The sequence below is a fragment of the Falco peregrinus genome, chromosome 9 (assembly GCF_023634155.1).
Source record: "Falco peregrinus isolate bFalPer1 chromosome 9, bFalPer1.pri, whole genome shotgun sequence".
In the NCBI taxonomy this organism is placed as follows: Eukaryota; Metazoa; Chordata; class Aves; order Falconiformes; family Falconidae; genus Falco; species Falco peregrinus.
Window position 1 is genome coordinate 25,719,115 of NC_073729.1, and position 17,252 is coordinate 25,736,366.

Genomic DNA, 17,252 nt, shown 5'->3' on the forward strand with positions numbered 1-17,252 from the left:
CCAGCTTACTGAGCTGTGGCTGTTGTGGGTTGCCCTCCAACTCTCCTGTGTTTGGGAGTCTTTTCAGCTCTAAAAAGGAAGAAAGCAAGGGTTTTTTAGAAAGCAGAGCACTTTATCTGTTCTTGGGGATTATTGAACACAACTGCCAGCACTAAGCGATGGCACCCAGCATGATGGAGCATTAATAAGCCCATAACCTCAATGGGGAAACTGAGACAGTGGCAAGGGGAGCAGAGACCTGAGCCTGGGGCAGGAGCTGTGACACTGCTCCCAGTCCGGAGGGGCTGGGGGCAGCCAGCACACCCCAGGGTGCCCCAGCTTACGTCCAGCCCCATGGGTGCTGTGCCCACACTGGCTCTACACCCACCAGGCTTCCTGAGGGGCTCAGCTCTGCACATTGCCCCTCCAGGTTTCTCTTTAAAATGGGGTGAATAACACTGGTGTCTCCCCAGAGGTTCAAAGAGGCAGCAGACAGTGAGTCCACATGCGGAGCATCTCAGGACCCAGCAGGAGATGGGTCCCTCAGGCCTGAGCACCAAAGCTGCCATAAGTTTTCCCATCATCAGTCCCCAGCAATGTGGTCCCGACACTAGCCCTGCAGTCCCTTCCTCAAGAAGATGCCCTGCCCCACCTCATCCCAGAGAAATGCAATTTCACCAGCTCAAAATGTAGAGGAAAAGCCTGATTTTTCAACTGGGCTTTCAGTTCTCCCATTTTCTTCTTTGCCTGTGTCCCCAGCCTGGGGCTGAGGCAGCGTGGACAAAAATGCATCCCCAGATGAGCCTGCTGCTTTGTGCACGTCATTGGTTTAGCAAATTATTTCACTTTCTAGATCTGGGCTTTCTCCTGTTGCTAAGACTTCCCAGAACACCACGTGCACAAGACACTTCTCTTTTATTGAACTCTTTCTTTCTATTTTAGGCTGAAACACGAATAATTTGAAACGAAAGGAGATTCTCACACTGGAAGCATCTGGGCGTGAGGCACAGCCCTGAACATGACCATGGAGAGTTTTGCAGAGCTCCTGAATAAGCTCAAGGAAATCCATGAGAAAGAAGTCCAAGGTAAGAAGACACAAAAAGTCTTATTTCAAAAGTTTTATTAAAAAAACCCAAGTTTTTTGTAATTGTAAATAAACTGCCATTTCTTTGCGATGCCACCTTAACTGTTGGGTTTCAAATACCCTGAAGGGAGGAGCAGCGGGTTAGGGAGCTTTGGGAATTAGAGCTCAGCAAGCATCACCCCTGGGGATGGGGGGGCATGTGGGGTCAGAGCCTGGCCCTGGGGGGAGCACATCCTCCGATGGCACCTTGGTGTCTCTCATCAGTGGAGAATGAGGTTTAATGAGAAAATCAGTAACCTTTTTAACAATGAGGAAGAGCAGAAGAGTCCCTTCAGAGCAAGCCACCGAGCTGCTCAGCCCCTGCAGGAATGCCGCTTGCTCCAGGCATGAATCAGGGGGGATTTGGCTCCTTTCCTGCTGCTGCTGCCGAAGCCGGTGATATAGGTGAATGGGGAGGTTTGCAGAAGTGACATGCACACCTGCTGGGCATCTTCTCCAAGCAACACAGACTGGATACTGAGGGATCAAGCAGAAAGGGGAAAGATGCAATAATCTATAAGGCAGAAGCAGCAGGAGTATAAGGCTCCATTAGAGAAAACCTTAGCTTGGATAGTTTATTCCTCTAGGGAATAAATTATTCCTCAGGTCATACTTTATTAAAATAAGAACCATTAGGTTAAGCAACCAAATGCCAAATCCAATTGTTTTCTTATTAGAATAATTCCCAGTATCAATATTATGAACAAAACAACAGCGCTTTTGGAGGATTCCGGCTTATGAAATCATTCTTCTCTTGTATAATTTCAAGCCGTGTGAGAGTTAGAGGAAATAGTTGAGCAATTTAAACCACATGTTTGCATCTACTTTGCATAAAATGGATTTGACAAGATGTAATGTCTGCAGATCCGTCAACGAAAGCCATTCTTGTTCAGCTGTAAATATTCTCCAAGATGATTTGCAGCCTGAGAGTTATAAAATACTGCCCACCTGGGAAATACGTGCTGTAACAAGAAATAAGTAGAAACAAAACTGAAACAGACTTTTTGAGGGTGGGAGGGAAATGCAGAGTCATTAAATAGTGGAAATACAAAATGTGCTCATATTTTGCGCAATTTTTCCAGCTATATTAAACTGTGATATTAACACAGGCAATGTATTATTCCTTCTTGGAAACAAGGTTTATAAATTGATGAGCTTCTGCAAAGTCAGGCACCCTGCGGAAGTTCCATCATTACATTTTGTTTCGGAGTGCTAGGGAGTTGGCAATAAATACCCACCTCTCTGTCCCTGTTAATTATTCCAGGACTGCAAAACAAGCTGACGGAGCTGACGACGGAGAAGTGCCGGTGAGCAATGCCGTGTCTGCGGTGGGACAGGGGGGCGGAGGGGAGGTTACACCGCTTCATTTTCAGACCTCCTGGGCACTCCTCCGAGGCTGCCTGATTCAGAGAGCACTGTTCGCCTTTCTGGCTCTGCCAAATTCAACCCTTTTGATGACTTTTGCCATGCAAGTTCCCAGCACAGGCAGGGCTTGGGGTGATCACAGCCCAGCTCCGGTTTGCCTTCCCACCAGCAAGTGATGCACATGCCGATGGGCACTTGATCTCTTGGGAAGGAATAAACAGGGACAAAGCAAAGCTGCTAACTCCAACGGTGGGTGTCGCAGGGCACCTCTGGGCTCTAACACATCAGTTTCCCCCTCTTGCCACACAAACGAAAGCAATTCAGCTGTAGCAGTGTGAGCAGCACAGCGGGCTCAGGGCAGAAATCCTTCCCCTTGACAGGGCACTGCAGATAAAGGCACAGATTTAGCGGAGAAATCTAATAAACCTCTTCTCTTTGTTCCATTTCTTCAATTAGTGATGCTCAGAGAATTGAAGAGTTGTTTGCTAAAAATCACCAATTAAGGGAACAACAGAAGGTCCTTAAAGAAAATGTGAAGGTGCTAGAAAACAGGTAAGATTTATTTTTCAATTGGGTGCTGTTCAGTGGCTGTGCACCCTCCCAGGAGGGGAGTTTGGGGTCTGCTGTCTTCCCAGAAGCAGGATGTAACAGATGATCATCTTTTTTGCTCATATTCAGCTTCTGGGAGAGCTGGAAGAGCCCAGGCACATGCAGAGGAGCTTTCCTAAGCTGATGGTGATGGGGCTGGATCTGGGGAGTGGAAGGGCCAGGGCTGGGCTGCACGGGTGATAACCCCCTGATTAATTCTGGGTGATGGTCTGGGTGTTCATGCTTCTCTGTGGGGAGGGCAGGAGCTTATTTCCCCCATGGGAACTATGTGGTAACAAGCTGCCGGCTGTGGGTTTTCCTCCAGGCTGCGAGCAGGTCTCTGTGACAGATGCATGGTCACCCAGGAGCTGGCAAAAAAGAAGCAGAATGAATATGAGACCTCCCATTTCCAGAGCCTGCAGCACATCTTCATCCTCAGTACGTACCATGCCTGCTGTGAGCTCGGCTTTGGCTGGCTGAGTCTTTGATCAGTTAATGCTTCTCCCAGAGAGTTGCGCATGAGCCCTCCCTGTGACCAGGCACTCTGCAGGGGTTTGGGGATGGGGAGAAGGGAGAGAGCCAACGCAAGTGTGTGGGTCTTGAAAAATCAGATCTGACCAGGACTGCGGATGGCAGCCCATGTTCCCCACAAGCAGAGGTAACTGCTCACATGAAGCAGCAGAGCTTGGGGGTCGCAGCCCTCCGCACCTCTAGGAAATTGAGAGATGCTCATGCCAAGAGCAGCCCCAGGCTGGCCAGGCAGTGTCAGCTGCCTGGAAAAAAGATGTATTTGGCACCACAGAAGCAACACTCTGGCAAAGACAGGAAAGTCACAGCAGCAGCTCAGCATGGGTAAATGGAAATCAAGCAACACGTGTGATGGATCTTCTCCCAAGCCTTTGGCAGAGCTCCCAGCACCGCTCAGCTTGGAGTGTTTTTCCCTGGGGATCTGGCTGTCCCAGGGAAGGTCGTGGGGGTAAAGGAGATAAGGCATTTAGCAGGGACGGAGAAGTGCCAGCAGCCCTTGTTTATCTCCCCTGCTATGCCATTGCTCCCTGAGAGCTGCTTTCAAGCAGAAGCAAGCCGAGGTGGCAGCCCTCCCTGCTCGGGAGCCTGCCTGCTCTCCCCCACTGCCTCCTCACTGCGGTGCCCAGCTGCCGGGTGCTCCCAGCTCCCTCTGGCCTTCTCCCCCTCTCCCCCGAAGCCCCCAGCCCTCACCCTGACACGGCACCCGCTTGCCAGAGGCAGCCATGGTGCTCACGGGCAGAATGCTGGTCATGTCCATCCTGCTGTGCCACGATGACCCGTCTGGGTCACAGTCCCCCCTGAGCTGAACAGGCTGCAAGCAGTCCCCCAGGCCTGACCAAACCTGAATTGGAAAGTTGTTCCCTTTTATCCCTTAGCCCCCAGCATGTTTTTAGAGAAGGAAGGGAATTCAGCATCCCTCCAAAACCTGGAACCATTCCCTCCTCCTCCCCCGTGCACCCCAGCAAGTGCTGAGGAGCATCAGCTCTCTCCTTGCAGCATCTGAATTCACAGCATGACTTGTGTCCCTGCAGCTAATGAGACGAACCGCCTGAGGGAAGAGAACAAAACTCTCAAGGAAGAACTGAAGAGGCTCCGGAGCCTGGAGTAAGCTTTCTCTTGGGTTTCATTCATTACAAGGGGTGTTGGTAAGGACTTAGGCACCCCCACATGGGGATGGAGCAGGGCTACGTCCAGACCGCAGCACCCCACGAGGTATTTTAGCATCTAATTCCTATGGATTCCTGTAGATGTCAGACAGCAAAACACCTGTAAATGGCGTATAAGTCCTTGTCGACCTTTGCTCACTCCCTGTTCACCTGCATCCAAGGATTCAGTTTGCGGGGAACAAGGATGTTCAACATCTCCCCCCATGGGGGACCGCTCATGTGAAGCAAAGCCCTGGGCTGCTCGCCTTGGCCACAGACCTCAGCCTGGGCTTCCATGGGTCCCCCATGGCACCAGCTCCCCTCCTGCAGCAGCCAGAGGGGGTCTGCAGGGAGTAGGTTGTGTTTTGGGGGAAGGAGAATGACAGGCAAGGGACCAAGACGGGGTTAAGAGGGAGAAGCGAACTGCACCAACAGGTTCATACCCCAGCAGAGCTGTGTGCTGAAAGCCAAGTAACCTGCCAGGCTGGCCATTATATACAAATCAGCTCATTCCTCAAGGGTTTAAACTCCAGAGGAATTAGCACGGAGGGATTAGTTTAGAAATGTGTTTTCTTTGGAGCACAAAAGCACCACCCGCTTAAAAAGAAACTCTCGTTTTTACTCCCTAATGCTTCCCAAGGCCTGTGGGGTTTCAGAGCTGTTAGTCGGGCTGGGTTTGCTGAGCGCTGAGTGCTCCTGCTCTGCTCTGCTCTGCTTTTCCCTGGGAACATTTCCAGCCAGATCCCCATGTCTCAGCATCAGGGTCCGGCCAGGTCTCTGTCCATGACGTAGGTGTGGGGTCTCCAAGACTCAGTGGCTCCCTCGCAGTGACTAAGAGCATCAACACCACAAGCTTGTTGTGGTGGAGGGGGACAGCCCCACATCCCCCTGCTGAATCCACCCCTGCATCAGGCTGAAAGCCCAGCCAGGGCCGCACAGGTTCTCACAGCCTTTTGCAATAGCCGCAGTTGTGCTTTGGCTTACCCAGCGTCACGGCTTCCTGCGACGGTACCCACAGCCAGGTGGGGAAGTCACACCTTGAGCTGTCGTGCTGGCTCTGTCCCATGCTCTGCGCTGCAGCTGAGCTAGCGATAAGCTGCAATGGAAAGTGAGTCTGAGGATCCGGTATAGCCACATACACATATATATAAATATGTATATTTATATATTGGTCTCTCTAACCCAGAGCTCCCAGTACAGTGACTCTCAAACCTTCCTTCTCCTCCCCTTCTCATCCATTTCTGTCCTCAGGAAGGCTGTCCAGGGATGTAGTGGAATCACCATCCCTGGAAGTGTTTAAAAAAACACGTAGATGTGATGCTTAGGGACATGGTTTAATGGTGGACTTGGCAGTCCTGGGTTAAAAGGACTTAAAGGATCTTAACATAATTGTAAAGGACTTTTCCAACGTAAATGATTCTATGATTCTCCTTTCAATAGGGACAGGACAAAGCACCCAGGAGTCACCTCCAGGGAAAGCACCTCCACCCCCAGCTCCCCCTTGGCTTTACTGTCCCCAGTGAGCAGGAGCACCAGCAATGAGAAAGCAGCTCACAGGGGAGCAGAAGAAGCCCACCATGACGTGCCAGTCCTCAAGCTGGGAGAAGGTGAGTGCTGCTGGCTCCCACTACCCTTGAGGGACCTGGCATTGGGAAGAGTGACTGAGCCGTGGTGCAAAGCTGCTGTGGGAAAGGGTCTGGATTGCAAAGACCAAGCTGTGGGCAGTTCAGGTGGACGCTGCCATGGGCAGAATAGCTGCTGGAGGGGAAATGCATGTCAAAAGAGAAACACGCTGCTCTGTATTAGTGCAAAAGAGCGCTTGGGTGCCCTCACTGTAAAACAAGTGCTGTGCAGGTGTGGACCCGCCACCCATTTCATGAAGAGCCCATGTCATTGCCTTGCCACCACCCACACATGCGATGGAGGGTACATTCGATCCCGTGCTGGCTTGAGCCAGACCAAAATTTTGGCTCAAAATCTTCAGTAGGAGGTGGTTGGCGCCAGCCAGTGGCATCCCTGGGAGGCTGCGAGACTCCAGCACGCTGCAGGGCAGGGCAGCCTGCAACAGCTCTGCAGGACCATCACAGTGTCTGGTTGCATCTCTTTTGCAGAAAAACCTGCAGGACAGAGCAGCTCTCCAAGCAGTAGGACTTCCCCAGGCACTGTCCTCCAAGAAGTCAGCCTCTCAGAAATGGTGAGTTGCTGGAGGCAGCCTGATGTCCTCGGGCCTTTTCCCTACCGCTGTGGTCATTTGAACTGGATCAAGAGAGGTAGACTGGGATAGGGAAAGAGTAGGAGACACTTAGGAGGTGAAGCAATTAGCCAGACTCAGGCAGATTGCAGTTGCCAGAGCCGAGGAGGGCACCTACCAAATGCCAGATGCACTCTCTCTGCAGAAACTGCCACTCACTGCAAGCTAAGCATTTGGAGTTTGGCACAGGCTCCTCTCTCTGCTGTAAGCACGTGCATCTTTGGTCCTGCGTTTATCCCCCACGACAAGACGTCTAGCATCTTTGACTCCTCTGCCCATCGCCCTGGTTCCTCTCTCAGATGTCTTGTTGAGGAAAGCTGTGAGGAGCGAAGGCCCTGGGGAGATTGTGCTGAGCCACATTTCAGTGTAGCTTATCCTGAGTTATAGACCTAGCTCTCCATTATCTGGGCGAGCAAGAAGCTGGAGCATTGTGAGTGTTGGAAAAGCCTGGAGAACATGTAAACTGTGGGAGTTGTGGGTACTGAGAACAAATACACCGCAGCAGCCCTGCCCGAGAGCATCGCAGATGTCTCTCCATCTGCAGCATAATGAATATTGGTATTTTCAGAGGGCCTGGCATTCAGTGGTTGCCATTTTGTGCATTGATGCAAGCCTGTCATGCCTTTAAAACACAGAGCGTGTGTGTGTCAGCTGAGGGGAGCTGAGTGATATGGTGATATTGGGCACTGGGGGATGAGACTGCAGGACCTGGATCCTGGTCGTGGGAACTCAGGCCCACATACACACCCACATAGATGCTTTTGTTTTGGCACAGGCTTTGTTTACCTGAACTCCACAGAAAACTTGAAAGAGCAGGTGAAAAGGGGTTTTGGTAAGGCTGCAGGCAGGCTGTGAGGATAATTAATAGGGAACACAGGAAGGGTTGGTGACATTTCCAGGTGGGCAGGGGAAAGTCAAGTCAGAACATGTGGAGAGCCTTTCATGACAGCAGATGGAGGAGATGATGTCCTGGCCTCACAGCTGGGTACTCGACTGGAAATACACCCATCAAACCCGTGCATGCCAGGAGCTTGCATGAATGAAGTCTAGTGGCCTGACTAGGGGTCGGGGAATTTGCAGGGTCTTATCTTGGTTAAGCCACTTGGCTTGACTTGAAAGGAGGCACAAGCCCTCCTGGGCTACAAATCAGTGCAGCCAGGAAACAGAGTACTGTAGATCCTGCTAGAAAACCTGAAGGGGAAATTTCCTGGGAATACGGTTGAGCTGTTGACCAGAATTTTATCAAACAGAGGATTTAGGAGCTCCCTGTCTTGTTCATGCTGGCGAAGAGCTGCACCTCGGCGCAGCAGGGCTCCCTTGGCCACGCGCTGCCCGGGCTGCACAGCAGGACGGCTCACCCGGACCGTGTCCCCTCTGCCACAGGCATCCCAGAGGATTGCCAACCAGCTGCACGGAACCATTGCCCTGGTGAGACCCGGATCCAGACCCTGCCTCCTGGAAAAAAGTCCTTCTGGGGCAGCAGTGTCCCCACCAGCCAGGAAGACTCCTCTCCCTCCGGAGCGCGAGCACAGCCCCAGCCTCGAGGCGTGAGTTACCTGCTTGTGGGTCGTGGCGTGGGCCTGACCCATGGCCCGTGGCAGCTGTCCCACTGCGCAGGCTGTGACAAGGTGGCCGGTAGCCACTGTAGCTGCCCACCTTCTTCTCCAGAAGCCTTGCGAGGCAGGGGGGTGGGGGGGTCTCCCACTTTACACCAGCAAAATATGGCTGGAATCCAGCCTGATGAGATCAGCTCTCATTACTCCAGCTTCGTCAGACAGACCCATAAAGAGAACAGGGTCTCTGACCTGCAGCCGGGAGGAGAAGGACCTGCCTTTCGGGAGGCAGCAATTCCTGCTCCTCCTTATCTATTCTAATGGGCTTTTCTACAGGGCTCAGCACTTCCCCAGCTTATCCTCCCCATTGATTTCAGCAGCGCAGAGGGCTGAGCAAAGCCAGTGAGTTCACCTGTAAAGGCAGCGAGTTTCCCAGAGTGGGAGTAGATCTGCCAAGCGCTCCTGGGATCAGCTCACACACACAGAGGCTGCCAAACAGCCAGCGATAGCAGGGACTCGGTTTGCAGGACAGGTTCATGCACCGTACCAACCTTCTAAGCATGGCTGTAAAAATCTCCCATTGAGTGAGATTTGGGGAGGGTGGGCTCTTCCTCTGTCCTGGGGGTCTTCAGGCCCACCAAGGCACTAAGAAAGCCCAGTGATGGGTAGTTAGGGTGCTTCTGGCTGTAAGGCATGGTTTGACAAGTGACTTCTCAGCAGCAGCGCTGATATGGGTGGTCACTGCACCCTGCCACTTGCTCAAGCCCTGCCTGGAACTGCCGTGGCCCAGGGACAGGAGAGTGCTGTTGGGTGGTGGGGTAGTGATGGATCTCTGCGGTGTGCACAGCACAGAGACCCACTGCCAGCTGCCTGACCCCTGTGGCCGTCACAACCCTCCTCCCCAGCACAGCACCCGAAGACAAGTGTGATGCACAGGCCAAGAGCTGCCACAGGGCACAGAAAGAGCAGAAGAGACCATGCACATCACCAGCAGGAGCTGGGAAATCACATGAAAATTCTCTAACTCACATGATTACTTTTTTCCTGCTTCTTTTAGATATTTAACAGCAAGCAAACCAGACTCCCCCAAGATTTCTCCATCCTATGAAAAGCTAAAACTGACTGCCCGAAGAGAGCAGCTCTGCCTCCTTCACAAGCACCTTTCCCTGCACCAGCTGGGGCTGGCGAGCAGCTGTGCCTCAGCTGACCGGGACAGTGGCAGCCTCTCCAGCCATTTGCTCCGGACCAAAGACACTGATAGCGATGGCAGGACATGGTCACATGATGGCTGGGAAGATCGCGCAGCCTTGCTGAAGCTCCCTGCCGCCATGGTGTACGTGAGGGATCAGCACCTGGAGGAGAAGCTGCACCTCCTCAAGCACAGGGAGCGGCTGCAGCATTTCCTCATGCAGCAGTGCCAGCCAGGCCAGCGGGCAGAGGGAGACCCAAAGCTCACGCCCGAGGAGCGGCCCCTCTCCCCATGGCCAAGCATGATGCCAGGATGCAAGGAGGAAAGGTCCTTTCTGGAGGATGCTGCAGATGGGAAGGAAGAGAAGGAGGTTTGGCTGAGCTGGGACAGCTCCAAACTCCAGGAAAAGGTGAAGGCGGCAAGGGACGATGGTGCAGACGTGCCGCTGGATCTGTCAGACTCCGGCCGTGGCAGGGAAACAGGCTGGAACAACTGCCGGGAGCTGCGGGGGTCCAGCAGCCCACGCCTGAGCCCCAGGGAGAGCCCAGCTGTGCCGGCAGCCCGCGGCCCCTGTGGGAGACACGGGGCAGAGCGGGACGACTTGCTCTTCCCCTACCACTGGCCCAATGCCACCCGGGCACTGCCTGGTGCTGTCAAGGAGGAGGAAGACGAGGAGGATGCAGCTGTGGTGAGTACAGCTCATGCTGGCATCAACCGTGGCCCCTTCCCCTCCCCAGGGTGTCCAGCACCATTATGACTACCATTAATGTCCCATGGGAGGATGGCTTTGCTGCATGTGAAGCCAATGGGGACATCTTTACACAGGGCAAAGCCACAGCTGCTCAGCCCTGGCTGTCGTTCCCCACCTCCCCTCCTCTCCAGTGCCCACGGGGTCTCTGTCCATGTCCAAGGACAGGCAGTGCCTGTGCCCCGTCCTGCAGGTTGGTGCAGGAGGTGTGCTGGGCTTCCTGCAACGCACCACCAGTGCATAGAAATGCCTCTGCAATGCTCGTCCCCATGAGTGTCATGGTCATCGTGTAGGGGCTGGGGACAGCCCTTTCCTCCTGCCTGGTGTGAAAGCAGCGTTTGTGCTCCTTGCATCCTACAGCTCACGCTCTCACGAGCACATCCAACAAACACCTCCACGCTGAGCGACCCAGAGGCCCTTCCAGAGACCGGGGTGAGACTGGATGTCAGTGCACAGAAGGGAGAAGCAGGTAAAAAGCCGCAGGCAAACATGACATTTGAGAAGGCAAGAGCAAAAGGTGCATTTTGGTGACAGTATCTTACATCCAGGAGCTCTCTGTGCTGGGCTCTGCACGCACCTGCGATCCCCACCGAGCAAAGCAGTCACTAACCATCACAGGACACCCTTCCAGGGACCCAGGTGCTTGCAGCTGTCAGCAGTTTTGGGTCATCAGGGACACTTCAGGATTCACATTTCCATCCTTGAAGGCTCAATTTTCAACCCTAGGGATGCTCAAAATTCAGACTCCCTATCTCTAGGGAGTAAATAACCCCAGCTGTTACAGAGAAGAGGTCAGTGTCTGACCTCCCAGTGCAAACCAGGTGCCACCCATGGGGTGCTCTTGCACACCCTGCAGCGCACCCTGCACCCTGAACTCAGCTGCTGGGTGCCATGGAGCTCTCCAGGAGCTAAAGGTCAGTTTAGCACCAACCCATTAACAAAACTCACTCCACAGTGAGCCATGACAAGACAATGTTGCTGCTCCAGCATTACCTGCCCTTCTCAGGGAAGCAGAAGCTCAGAAGTTGCCCCAGCAGAGATGGGAAAAATGCAAGAGGTTTGCAGGACTACATGGGGAAAAAGCATCCCTCTGTGTGCCCCCTTGCTCCAAAGCATGCCCCGTGCTGTCACAGCACATAGGGTTGAGCATGGAGTGAGGGATGCTGGTATCAGCAGCAGGTAGGACAGGATGCTCTTCTCCCTTTCCCTGCTCCATCCCCCATAAGAGTTCTTTCCATTCCCAAAACCAGCGGTGTCCTTAGTCTGGGGACATGCGGTGCTTTCTCCCTGCCTGACCACCTCAGGACATGGGTGCCTGGTTTGCCCGGGCAGGTGGGAGGCAGCAGCCATGGGGAGTGGAGCAGGAAGCACGTCTACAGAGAGCTGCTTCGTACCAGCCTTACTGGCTTGGCCAGAAAGTTGAGCTCACCTGGATTAGTTGGTCTGGGCGTGTCGGAGTGGTTTGGGAACACTGGAGCAGGATTTTGCAGGGTGGAAAAAAAAAAAGGGGGGGGGGAAGTCCTCTGTGATTTACATACTAAGGAGATACCATCATAGCAGAAGAATTTCAGCTGATTACATTCTGGGTGTGGGAATACAGGACTTTCTTCAGTTCTCACCTTAAGGTTGACACAAAGCCCAGGAAACAATACACAAATACTTCTGCACTTTCTAGCGAACCTTAACCTGCGGAAGGATACAGTGAGGACGGGATCAGGCTACAAGGGCTCCAGGAGTGCCCAAAAGCAGCGCCGTCTGCTCTCCTACCCAGGCAGGGGCAGCAAGGGAGGCTGCCCTGCCAACAGTCCCACCCCAGCTAGACCTGGGTGTCAGTCAGAAGCAAGAAGTGTTGAGGTCCTGGAACACCCCTGGCCCTCGGAAGAGGGCTCAGCTCCATCCCCAGCCCTCTCGGCCCCTCCATGGCCAGCAGGGGTGTGCCGCTGTGGGTGCAGATGGGGTGATGCCACCACCAGCAAGGCTCGGGCCCTGGCCTGGGCAGCTTTGCTCCGTGCAAAGGTCGGGTGCGTGTCTGGTGCGTGCAGGTACGTGTCTGAGGTTGTGTAGCCTTGGGGCCTGTGTGCAGCAAAGTCCTTTTGCTGGGCAGGGAAACAGCTCCCCTGCCTTTCCTTCCTCTGCTCCTCAGCACGTTCCCTGCCAAGAGCCGCTGACTGGCTCCGGCAGCACGCTTGAGGATTGCCCATTCTGGCCTCTTTTCCCAGACACGCTTCTCCCCACCTGGGTCTCAACCGGGCAGGTGCAGTCTAGGGGTGTAAATACCCCACAGTTTCTCAGCCTGCATGTAGCCAGACTTTGGGGCAGCGCTTGCGACCACAGGGTAGCAAAGTCCTACAGAGACAGCCTTATTGGGAGGTTGTTCCCCCCACAGAGTCCCACTGGATCTCCCATAAACATTCACTTCAGGTCACGGATTTCACAGTGCCTCTGCTTTGCAACACAATTCAGTGCTGAACCTGTTCTTTGCCTCTGGCTCTCAGAGCCTGGGCTGGTGGCATCTGCTCATGAGCTTGTGGGGCCTCCCACCAGCCAAAACCCCTTCCTCTTGTGTCTCCTTAGATGACAATGATGCTGACTCTGGGAAGCAGGAATCCGATGAGCCAGACACGACGGACAGCGAGGTTTGTTTGCTCTCCTCAGCCATTAACTTAGGCTGTCAGGTCCAAGAAGCGTAAGACAGGTTGTCCCTGCCCGAGCTCATTCCGGAAGGTGATGGCTCTTCCTACATGACGTGCCAAACCTCATTCCCGCACTGTTACCCAACCCGTTGCTGAGGGTCAGAGACATCACCCTTTCCAACTAGTCAAGAGGGTTTATGAACAACAGCAGGTGTCACCACTCCATAGCAATGGTCACAAAGGTCCCCAGCAGTGCAGCCGGGCCATCAGCTCCCTGGGAAAGCCAGTAGTTTGTAGACTGACTGCTTTTCTCATTGAGGCAGGTGGCTGCCCCATATGAAGACGATATCCTACAAGAAGCCCAGGCTGATGGGAAATACTTTTGCATCAAAGACAAAGCTCACACGCTGCAGAAGAAGAGAAAAAGAGGACAGGATCCCTGGACAAAAGGTAGGGAGGTCCTCCTGGATTCCTCATGGCATGAGCTCAGGGCTACAACTTCTGCTGCTTCCTGAGAGGCTCCTGTGAGAAACACCTGAGGGCACCAGCTGCCTTCCCTGCAGCAGAGAGCAGGGTGATCCTCCGCCGAGTCCCTGCCACGCTGTGCCATGTTTTGGCAACGGTCCTGTCTCCAGCCAGAGGAGCCCCTGCTAATGGTTAGCCAGGGGAGCCTGGACACGGTGGCTGGGGGAGCACTCCCAAGCGCCTAAGTTAACAGGGCTAAGTTCCTCGTGTTTGCTTAGCCAGTCAGAGAGGTGGTGACTGGAGAAGGCCAAATTCCCAGGGGTGAGTTACTGACACTCAGAGGAAGGTTTTTGCCAGCTCTGTTGATCTTCCAGTGCAGCTGTGGAGGTTTCCCTGCTGACCAAGGAACATGTCGTACCCGTGTTTCCTACAGGTGAATGAGCATCAAACTGCTTCTGATAAGGGCAAGGGTAAGACAGCGTGGCTGTCGAGCCTTAACAAGTGCTCTGTCAGAAATACCCCGTGCAACCCCCTTTGCACCGTCAGGAAAGACAGGGAAGTGTTAACCCAGTTACAAGCACAGAGATGGCTGTTGCTTGAGCATGAAGGGAGCTTGTTCCAGAGGCGAGCAGGGCCCCTTGCGCTGTGCCCAGCCTGTGGAGGTGCCTGCTCACTCAGGGGACACCGCTGCAGCTGAGTGAGAAGAGGATTTGCTCTACAAAACCAGCTGCTGGGATCAACAGGGAGGAAGCTGTCCTTGTGCTGCCCAGGGCAGAGAGCATCCAACCCTCTGGGGCTGGATGGGGATGTCCCGAGTGAGGGCTGGGTGCAGCGGTGGCAGGAATGGGGGGATGGAGAGGCAGAGCCCCTCTCTCAGCATGTGGTGTGTGCCGTGTAACATACTGGAAAGGAGAGAAATCCAAGAAGTGCATCCTGCTGGTCTGGGTACCCTCAGGTACACTCCTGCCCCAGGTCAGTTCTTTGCCTACTTCTGCTTCACAAGTTGTTTCTGTTTCCAGGGTCACAACAGCCCCCCCCCCCCCCCCCCCGCCCCGGGTTTCTCTTCACCTTTCCTTTGCTGAGCTTTGCTTCCTCCTGTGCTGTCCCATGCTGACCTTGTACATGTAAATCCATTGCTCTATGGTTAACTCCTGCGGGCATCTTCCCGTTTGCAGGAGCCAAGAAGTCAGTGAGAGGAAAAAAGAAAGTCAAAGCAGAGCAGTGCTCAGCAGTGATCACGAAGGAACCAGAGAACTGCTCCACTTCCCACAACGATACCTCTGAAGAGAGCTAACAGCAGGGCAGGATGAGAAGCAGCACAGACACTGCAGATCGAAGGAGAGGGCTCGGAGACCTCAGTGTCCCACCCAGCCTGGGAGAGCAACTCCTCCTGCTGTGCTGGGCCAGGCAGTGGGAAGTTCACAAGGACTCATTAATGAGTAGAGCACCCTGCAAATCCTCACTCAGTGCCCCAGGAGAGGTTAGGCAAGGAAGAGCTGTGCAGGTGATACCTGGAGCAGCCAGGTCACTGCTGGTAGAGCAGCACACTCGGTGACCCCCAGCCCTGTGCCAGAGCAGACTCTCAGGCTGGTTGCGAGGAAGAGGAGATGCCCTCTTTACAGCACTCACCCTGGGTCAAGACCATGTTCTTCCCCGGGATTTCACGCAAGGAGAACAGACTACGCAGACCCCGTTCCCCACGTACGATGTCCCTGCGGCTGGCCGAAAGATGGTGACCAAGCTGAACGCCTCAGGGCCCCATGCACAAACCTGCGTTGATTAAATCCCTACCCAGGTTTCATACACGTGTGGATCTTGTTTGACATTTTCTTTTCTAGTTAAGTGAGGAGCCAGCATGTGGGCAGGCAGGTGGGACATGTCCCTGGAGAGGGCAGGGAGAAGAGCATTGGAAGGGAGGACTTGTGTGCTCCTTTTCCCCACGGTGTCCTGCATGCCTGGAAAAGGGAGCGAGGGGGCAGGGGGGGGTGTGTGAGAGACCCAGCTGTGGCTCACAGCAGAGCAACAGCTCAGCAGTTCACACTGACCTTGGTGGGATTGCTGGGATCTTCTTTTCATGTGGATAAACTGTAAACTGTTCTTAAACAACTTTTTTCTGATGCATTGAGCATGGGGAAGTTTTCCTTCAGCATCAAGTGATTAATTCAGTGATGAAGCAGCAATTCTAGCCTGGGATAGGATGAGAAGGGCTGCAGTGAGCATCCCTGCAGCCACAACAGTGCACTGGGAGTCAGGCTGGGATTTTCCTAGCACACATGTGGAGAACAGGGCCAAAATGGAGGGAGACCAGAGGAGAAGTGCCAGAGACGGTGCCTGCCCCACCTGGTGCACCATCATTTTCTTTACCTGCAGTTATTTCTATTTAAGTGTGGGTTGGTTTGCCCATTCACAAGAATAAAGGGCAAAGTGCCCCAAGCGGAGCACCCAGCCTGTCAAGAGCATCCCTTCTGCACATGCCACAGCCCGTTCCCACCTCCCCAGGGCAAGCAGGCAGCAGGAAAGCCACCCCAGGGTCCCCCGCTGTGAGGGAGCTGGGGTGGGCAGCTGGGCTCAGCCTCGACCCGGGCAGCTGCTGCGTGGGGGGCTGTCAGCCCCCCCACCCCCCCAAGAGGGAGGAGGGTGTTTGAGGACAAGAGGACATGGCCTCCAGTTGCGCCAGGGGAGGTTTAGGTTGGATATTAGGGAAAATTCCTTCCCCAGAGGGTGGCCCAGCACTGGGACAGGCTGCCCAGGGAGGTGGTGGAGTCACCAGCCCTGGGGGGGTTAAAGGACACGTAGATGTGGCGCTCAGGGACGTGGGTTAGTGGTGGGCTTGGCGGCGCCGGGTTAACGGTTGGGCTCGGTGATCTTAAAGGTCTTTTCCAACCTAAACCATTCTATGATTGTTTTTCCCGAGGGAGACAGGCTCGGCCCCACCGGAGCGGCGGCGGTGAAGGCGGTACGAGCAGTGCGGGCAGCGCAGTCGGTGCGGCGGGCGGGCAGTGCGAGCAGTGTGGGCAGTGAGGGCAGTGCGGGCGGGCGGTGCGGGCGGTGCGGGCAGCGCAGTCGGTGCGGCGGGCGGGCGGTGCGGGCGGTGCGGGCGGTGCGGGCAGCGCAGTCGGTGCGGCGGGCGGGCAGTGCGGGCAGTGCGGGCAGTGCGGGCAGTGAGGGCAGCGCGGGCAGCGCAGTCGGTGCGGCGGGCGGGCGGTGCGGGCGGTGCGGGCGGTGCGGGCAGCGCAGTCGGTGCGGCGGGCGGGCAGTGCCGCCTGCTGGGCTGCGTCGCTCCGGGGCTGCTCCCGGTTCAGGCCGCGGGGGGGCCGCGGGCTTTGCCCCGGGCTGGGCTCCTGGTTGCTGCGGAGCCAGGGAGAGGGGACCGGGGGTCCCCGCTAGCTTCGGCACCGGGGAAGGAGCAGGAAGCGTGCGGGGGACGGGGGACGGCGGAGCGGGCCGAGGGGGCTGTTGCTGCCAGAATACTGCAAAGCAGTTAAACCTCCCAAGCTGAAAAATGCATTTAGACGGCTTTCACCCTCCTCTCAGCTCCGCAGTTCGGCAGAGCTTGTTGGATGCCACGGGGTACCCGCAGCAGCCCCCAGATAACCCTCGACAGAGCACGGGGTGTTGCACCTTGTGCAGAGCATGTGGGTTAACGCTCCTACCCTCCCCGTCCCCCCGGCGGGCAATATCCCTC

General features: G+C 54.9%; 1 protein-coding gene across 1 annotated transcript; it reads left to right on the top strand.

Moving 5' to 3' along the window:
* Positions 1 to 938: 938 nt before the first annotated feature.
* On the top strand, positions 939 to 15,363 carry RBBP8NL (RBBP8 N-terminal like). Its single transcript, XM_005243832.3, has 13 exons — positions 939 to 1,064; positions 2,367 to 2,409; positions 2,924 to 3,019; positions 3,381 to 3,493; positions 4,615 to 4,687; positions 6,169 to 6,335; positions 6,840 to 6,922; positions 8,363 to 8,526; positions 9,590 to 10,409; positions 10,830 to 10,938; positions 13,044 to 13,105; positions 13,426 to 13,552; positions 14,743 to 15,363. Exons 1-13 carry the CDS (start codon positions 998 to 1,000, stop codon positions 14,859 to 14,861), a joined length of 2,043 nt encoding a protein of 680 aa, XP_005243889.2. The 5' UTR covers positions 939 to 997; the 3' UTR covers positions 14,862 to 15,363.
* Positions 15,364 to 17,252: the final 1,889 nt, after the last annotated feature.